This window comes from Balaenoptera acutorostrata, chromosome 18, assembly GCF_949987535.1.
Source record: "Balaenoptera acutorostrata chromosome 18, mBalAcu1.1, whole genome shotgun sequence".
NCBI lineage: Eukaryota > Metazoa > Chordata > Mammalia > Artiodactyla > Balaenopteridae > Balaenoptera > Balaenoptera acutorostrata.
Window position 1 is genome coordinate 658,019 of NC_080081.1, and position 6,927 is coordinate 664,945.

The 6,927-nt window shown below is 64.1% G+C and overlaps 1 protein-coding gene across 1 annotated transcript; it reads right to left on the minus strand.

Moving 5' to 3' along the window:
• Nucleotides 1-1,015: 1,015 nt before the first annotated feature.
• F7 (coagulation factor VII) lies at nt 1,016-6,927 on the minus strand. Its single transcript, XM_057533195.1, has 8 exons — nt 6,844-6,927; nt 5,691-5,851; nt 5,115-5,139; nt 4,927-5,040; nt 3,431-3,571; nt 2,470-2,579; nt 2,115-2,238; nt 1,016-1,614 (listed from the first exon to the last, which is right to left on the minus strand). The coding sequence occupies exons 1-8, from the start codon at nt 6,911-6,913 to the stop codon at nt 1,016-1,018; spliced, it is 1,344 nt and encodes a 447-aa protein (XP_057389178.1). The 5' UTR covers nt 6,914-6,927.

The following is a 6,927-nucleotide window of genomic DNA, read 5'->3' on the forward strand; positions in this document are numbered from 1 at the left end:
CAGCTTCATGCAAAGTTCACTTCAGCAAAGATGGTGATTGTGAAGGAGACCTGCTCAGAGATAAACACGAGGGTCTCCGTGAAATGCCTCTGGACAATTCAGGCAGGGCAGGCAGCCACCGGGGGCTTGGAGGAGGCTCGGCTGCTTGCTGTCCGTGGGGGAGCAGGTGTGCAGAGCATGAGGCCGCGTGTTACGGTCAAGTTCGCACACTTAGAAAAGACCTGGTGGCGCAGTGGTTAAGAATCCGCCTGCCAAGACAGGGTACACGGGTTCGAGCCCTGGTCCGGGAAGATCCCACGTGCCGCGGAGCAGCTAAGCCCGTGCGCCACAACTACTGAGCCTGCGCTCTAGAGCCCGCGAGCCACAACTACTGAGCCCACGTGCCACAACTACTGAAGCCCGCGTGCCTAGAGCCCGTGCTCCGCAACAAGAGAAGCCACCGCAGTGAGAAGCCCGCGCACCGCAACGAAGAGTAGCCCCTGCTCGTCGCAACTAGAGGAAGCCCACTTGCAGCAACGAAGACCCAACACAGCCAAAAATAAATAAATTTATAAAAAGAAAAGAAAAGATCTGGAAGGATATTCAGCACAGTGAGTGGCGGATGCTAACAGTTTTTCTGTAATGAAGATGAAACGCTTGAGTGAGAGACGAACGTGTGGGGAAGCGGCACCGTCACCACGGGTGGACACGTCACCGGGGGTGGACACTCACGCCTCTGCTGCCGGCCCGGCGCGCCCAGTCCCCGCGTGCTCTGCCCGGTGTGTCACCTTCTGTCCCCCTCCCCTCTCCATCTGCCTCTTTGAAGCTCAGTCTCTCTTTCTCTCCAGCTCCTCAGAATCTCCCTCAGGTTTCTCTCTGTCTCTCCATCCCTCAGTCTCTGTCTGTCTGTCAGTCTCCCTGTCTCCCTCTCTGTGTCTCTGTTTCCCCTTCCCCTGCCCCAAGAACCACAGGAGAATTTCCGGCTTTGGTGCGCGAAGACCGGGCACACACGGCAGCTTTATTTGCGGGGCGGGCGCTAGGGCAGCAGCGGGGCCCGGACGAGGCCCCCCGAGGGCGGCGGGGAGCCCATGAGCCGGCGGAGCCAGGCCGTGTACTGGGAGACCCGGGTGTAGACGCCGAAATGGCCGGCGGCAGCGCAGCCCTCGCCCCAGCTGACGACGCCCGTCAGGTACCAGGTGCCCTGGAAGTGGGTGGCGTGCGGGCCCCCGCTGTCCCCCTTGCAGGCGTCCTTGCTGCCGTCCGTGTAGCCGGCGCAGAACATGTTGTCGGTGACGACGGGGCCGCCGGGCCTCCGGCGCGACTGCTGCCGGCAGTCCTGGGTCAGGAGCCGGGGCACGTGCACGGCCATGAGCCGGCGGGCCGTGGCGCCGCGCTCCAGGAGCTGGCCCCAGCCGCTGACGGCCGAGAAGCGCACGAAGGCCAGCGTCCCCTCGGCGAAGGCCGGCTCGGGCAGGCAGAGGGGCGCCACGTGGTCGCCGAGGGCCACGGGCCGCGCCAGGCGGAGCAGCGCCAGGTCGTGGTCCGTCTTGCCCCGGACGTACTTGTCAGGGACGATGACCTGAGCCACCTGCCGCGCCTGCTCGTCACCCTCGTCCTGGCTGAGGTCGTGTTCGCCTGCGGGGGGGACCGTCCACTCACTGCCCGCCTCGCCTCCCGGGGCCCCGCGTCCCCCACCCCCGGTGGGCGAGCAGCCTCCTGGGGCTGCTGGGGGGTCAGCGTGGGCGTGAGTCGGGGCGGATCTGGCCCCGAGGTGCTGGAGGCAGGTGAGGGGGTCGGGCGGGCAGCCGTGGCTGGGTGAGGAGAGGGTGCCCCGGTTCCCCTGGTTCTTCCAGACGGGGCGTGGCCCTCCTGGGGTCCTCGTCGTCCCCTAAACCCACCGGGCGGCGCAGCCTTGGGTGGGGCACCCCCTCGGGGACCTTGGCGGGAGCAGCGTCACCCCAGGGCTGCATCTGGGTGGCAAAGAGGCTGAGGTGGGTGGCCACAGTGGCGCTGTGGGTATGGGGTCTGCCCAGACGCTGCCACTTCTCTTTGTGGGGAAGGTCACTGGTCGTGGAAGCCCCGAGGTTATCATTCAAGGACCGTCTCCCGGCAGAAGGAGGTTCCACGCAACCTACCCAGCACCACCGTCAGGTTCCTCCAGCTTCTGAGTCTGTCGAAACAGTGGGCTGCGGAGACCACCCAGACGGTGTCGAGCAGGGAGCCCCCGCACAGCAGCGCCCCGTTCAGCTTCAGCATGGCCTGGCAAGGGCACAGCAGATGCTGGAAGCTCGCGTTCCCGTCGTGGCTGCCTTGGGGGCTCCCGTTTCCCGTGCACCCCGGATGGGGGCTGCTTTACAGGCCGCTTCCGTCCGGCTAAGGGAGTGGAAAACTGGTGGACGCTGGCCAGACAGTGGGCACGCCGGGGCTGGACTCCTCTGTGCGTGCCCGGGATCGCCACCCAAGTTCGACCCAACGCTCCTGGAGCCTTACCTGCCAGGGACACTCTCCTTTGGGGCAGACGTGACCACCCACGATTCGGCCTTGGGGGTTGCTGCCGTTTCTTTTTTCCAGAACAGGCATTTTTCCGCACGGATATTCAACTGTGTAAAACAAATCCAGCAAGACGTGGGGATGTGTGAGGTGCTGGTGAGAAAGGCCAGGGGCCCTGCGGACGGGCGGCTGCGCCTCTGGTGCTGCCCAGGGCTGCGGCAGGCCCTTGCGGGAGCTGCTGGGGAAGCAGATGGCCCAGGGTCCTGGAGAGTGGGTCCCGCTCATTTTCCAAGGGGGGAAGACGTGCAGCTTGAAGTCACTAAAGGTGTAAAGGATAAGCTGTGTAAGGTGACCGGCATCTCAGACAATCAGGCTGCTCTTCTGACCCGGCTCCAAGTTTTCCATCCTCCAAGAAAGCCCCAGGCCAGAAAAGAAAGCCTTTAGAGGCGGCAGCTGAATTTCAGGCTTCCTAGACAAGGCTGGGTACATCCACCTCTGGAGAGACGCAGGGCTGGGGGTGGGGTCAGCTCTGGGAGCTGCAGCCCCATCGCCTTTAGGCTGGGTTGGAGACGTTTTCCATTTTCCCAAACGTGCTTGCCGTTGAAGAGACTTGGAATCCAGAATCGTGCTGCAGTCAGTACAGACACTGGGTGTGGTGCTGAGCCCAGCGCGGGGAGTGGGCGTGGGCAGCGCGCGCTGCCTTCTGCACCTGCCCCCTCTCCGGGGCTCCGCCCTGCCCACCGGGGCCCCTCCCTGCTCTGGGGGCGGGGGGCGGGGGGCGGCCGCCTCCACCCCAGCTTCCCCTCTGCTGCGCAGAGCGCGCTGGCAGTGCCTGGTAGATGCTCAGTGATGCTATGCTTCCCCCCACCCATCTTGTAGCCAACGGGGGACGTGTGTCAGGACAGTGCTCATCGGAAATGAAAGCCCGCAGCCCTGGACCTGGTCCCCGAGGGCCTGTTACCTGTGGGCGTGCAGGACACCCCGTCCGCCTGGAGCGCGTAGCCCTCGTGGCACCAGCAGGCGCGCCCAGCCTCCGCGTCATCCCTGCAGAACTGCTCACAGCCCCCGTTGTCATTCGGGCACATCAGCTGGCTCTTCTTGTCTGAGGGCGGAGGGCATGGCCGACAGGGGCCCCTGGTCAGGGCAAGCCAGCCCGGGGGCCACCCCTCCCTGGGCCAGGGGCCGCGTTCTGCACGAAGGTGGCACCCAGCTTCCGGCTCCAGGGGCAGCCTGGCAGCAGGCTGCTCTGCAGACTGACCCGGAAGGGCAAGACCTGGAGTTGGGGGCGGGGGCCCACGTCTGAGCAGCCTCGCCAGTGGGGATGCGGGGCCGGCATGCTTGGCCTCCACACCGTCACCCCTCCCAGGCTGGGGAGAGCAGAGGCCCCTGGGGACGGTGGACGAGTCCGACTCAATCGGAGGCCAGCCCGCGAGCAGCCGGAGCCAGGAGGCTGGTCTGCAGCCGGGGCCTGGTGCCCCAGGGAGCCGCCCGGGCTGGCCGCTGGCTCAACCTGCCTCTGAAAAAGGGAACTTTGTTGTGGACACGTGGTTGGCTCGCTCTGCAAGTCCAGGGCCACCAGCGGGAAGGCCTGTCCTGGGGGTGAATTCACACCAGGACCGCTGAGCACCCAAGCCCCAGGTGACCGGCGGGGAGCCTCCTCCGTCTCTGACCGTGGTCCTTTGAGACGAGCTAGGTGGCATCAGAATGTTCACAGGTGGGGAGGGATCCCGGGGAGTGACTGCCCCCCTCTGATGAAGTCGCCCACTTTAATTTGATCTGCCTGATAAGAGTGTTGTTTTCCTGGGGGGCTGGGGCCACCTGGCATCAGCGTGACCCCTGGACGGGCTGGACACGGGGGTCAGCCACATCCTTATGCCTGAGCCCCAGTGGGACCTCAGGATCCCGGGGCTTGTGGGCGCGTCCCTGGCGGGTGAGTCTCTGTAAGTTCTGTCCCACATGGTCTCGGAGAACAGAACACCATCCACAGGGCTCCCGGGAAGAAGGCGCTGGGAGCTCACACCTGGCCCCTCGGCTGTTTGAACCCATATCCTTTCCGTGTGATAACTGTAACTGTGCCTGTGTCGGCCTTCAGAGCACGCTGACCTTCTAGCAGATGACTGAAGCTGAGGGTGGTCTGGGGAGCCCTGAGCTGTGTGATACTGTAGTACTGGGCCGACCCTTGTAACAGCAAGTAGGGAAGGCCGAGCTTCCCTGACCACCTCGCCACTGGGATGTGTGGAGCTGGTGGAGATGCAGTGATTCCCCGGGCCCCTCCGGGTGCATCAGAATTTCCCAGTGCCGGGAGCCCAGAAGGGGACAGGGCATCAAAAGTGGAAGAATTAGCACCTTAGAACCCCAGATCCGAGACTCTCAGGTTGAGGCCCTTCAAGGTCACCGAGGCCAACCTCCCCCCAGGCCGTGCTCAGCAGCCCCCCCGGGGGCCCCGGGCCTCCTCACTCGTCTCACAGTTCCGGCCCTCGAAGCCATCCAGGCAGAAGCAGAGGTAGGACTGGAGCTGGTCCTCGCAGGAGCCCCCGTTTTGGCAGGGCCTGGAGGCGCACTGGTCCCCGTCTGCGAGCAAGTCAGTGTCAGGATGCTGAGAGGGGGGCTGGCGGGTAGAACAAGTCGTCCGGGCACATACTCACCGTTGTAAGAAATCCAGAACTGATTCTGAGGGAGCAAAGAGGAAGGTGTGTGACACAGGCGTGCACCAGAGGCAATGCTTATGGTCCCCGCGGAAGGAGCTGGCGGGCTGGGGCGGGCTGTGGGGCTTCTGACCCGGCCCTCGTGATGGGCTCTGAAAGCCAGACTTTTTTCTCTGGAGACGAGGTGGGTGCATCCAGGGGAAGCGAGTTTTTTCCTAATATCCACCCGCCATCGCTAAGGCCACCAGAGGTCACAGATTTCCTCTCCCAAGTCAGGATCCCCAGGCTTTAGCTCTGCCACGTCCAAGCTGTGAATGCGGACAAGACACCCCCGCTCCCTGAGCCCCCAGTTCCTCCTCGGATGCTGCGTGGACTGTCCAGTCACCCGCTGAGCGGGAGAAGGTGGGAAAGGGACGCACGGGCGCTCTGCCGACCGCAGAGGCCCCGTCAGTAAAAGGGATTCCCGAGGAATCTTCTGGCCAATGAAGTAAAACTCGCAGGGTTGTCGTGAGAATCAAAGCAGGCCTCACAACCACGGGGTGGCCGCCGCATGCCGCTGGCCCCAGGCGAGCTCACCGTCCTCTCCTCGCTCTGGAAGATCTCCCGGGCCTCCTCGAAGGAGCAGAGCTCCTCCCTGCACTCGCGCTCCAGGGATCCCGGCCACAGTTCCTCCAGCAACGAGTTGGCACGCCGGGGCCGGTGCAGGACGCTGTGGGCTTGCTCCTGGGAGACAAAGACTGGAGGGCGGGCCGTGAGACGCTGGACGCCCGGGGGGGCCCACGCCCTCCCGTCCCCCCACCCCGCCCTTCCGCTAGGTAATGGGAGTCAGAGGGCTCCTGTCCACAGGCCTGGCTGAGTTTGCAATGGGAGCACGTTCTCGCTGCTGCCAACGGGCAGCACTGCACAAGCTTTATGTGCAGGAGGAAGGCAACGTGCTCAGTAGGTCGTCATAACACATTCACACCCTTGACCTGGTCCCTTCACTTCTAGGAATTTATCCCGAGGAAATGCTCTGAGACCTGCACAGAGACCCAGCCATCAGGAAAGCTGGAGACAAATAATCTGAAACACTAAATGATGGTGCCCCATGATGCTTAAGAAGGTGCGATATTAAGTGAAAAAAGAAGACAAGCAGGAAGGACCATGGGCGGCACCAGCTCTGCCACTCGGACCCCAGAGTCTGGCCGTGGGATCTGAGGGACGACGTGAACCAGACTTTACGGGACAGTGTCGGTGCCTGATTCCCACCTCGGCCCCTCGGTGCTGGAGAGTCATGATGACAGCTCACAGAGCTGTCCCCGTGTTACCGGCTCAGGCTTCCCAGTGTCTGCGAGGGCGGGGTGCAGGGGTCACAGGCGTGGTGGCAGATCATCACGGTCCAGCGTCCCCACACCGTCCCTCGTGCCAGCCCCCCACCGAGAGGCCGAGAGAGCAGAGTGAGAGAGGCACCTCTGAGCCCCAGATCCTGTGCCAGGGGGTGGGGGGTGTTGGCGGCAGGTGGGGGGCGCCCACTGTGGCCGGGGAACGCCACGGCTCCCAAAAGTCTGGAAAATAATTCCCCGAAGCCTTTCCTCCAAACGCTGGGCGAGGCCCTGGGCACCGTTTGCCGTTCGGAAGGAAAGCAGATCAGAGCGGAGCTGCCAGCAAACGGGAGCGCCCAGCACGTAGGCCAGCTTTGGGGGTCGGCTGCCCTTCTGCTGGGTGAATGGGGAAACCTCCCCCCGCGTACCTGCCACCAGGGACCCCCGCAGGCCAAGCAGAAGGCAGAGGAGGGCCAACCCCTGGAGCCGAGGAACCATGGCGAGGCCCTGGG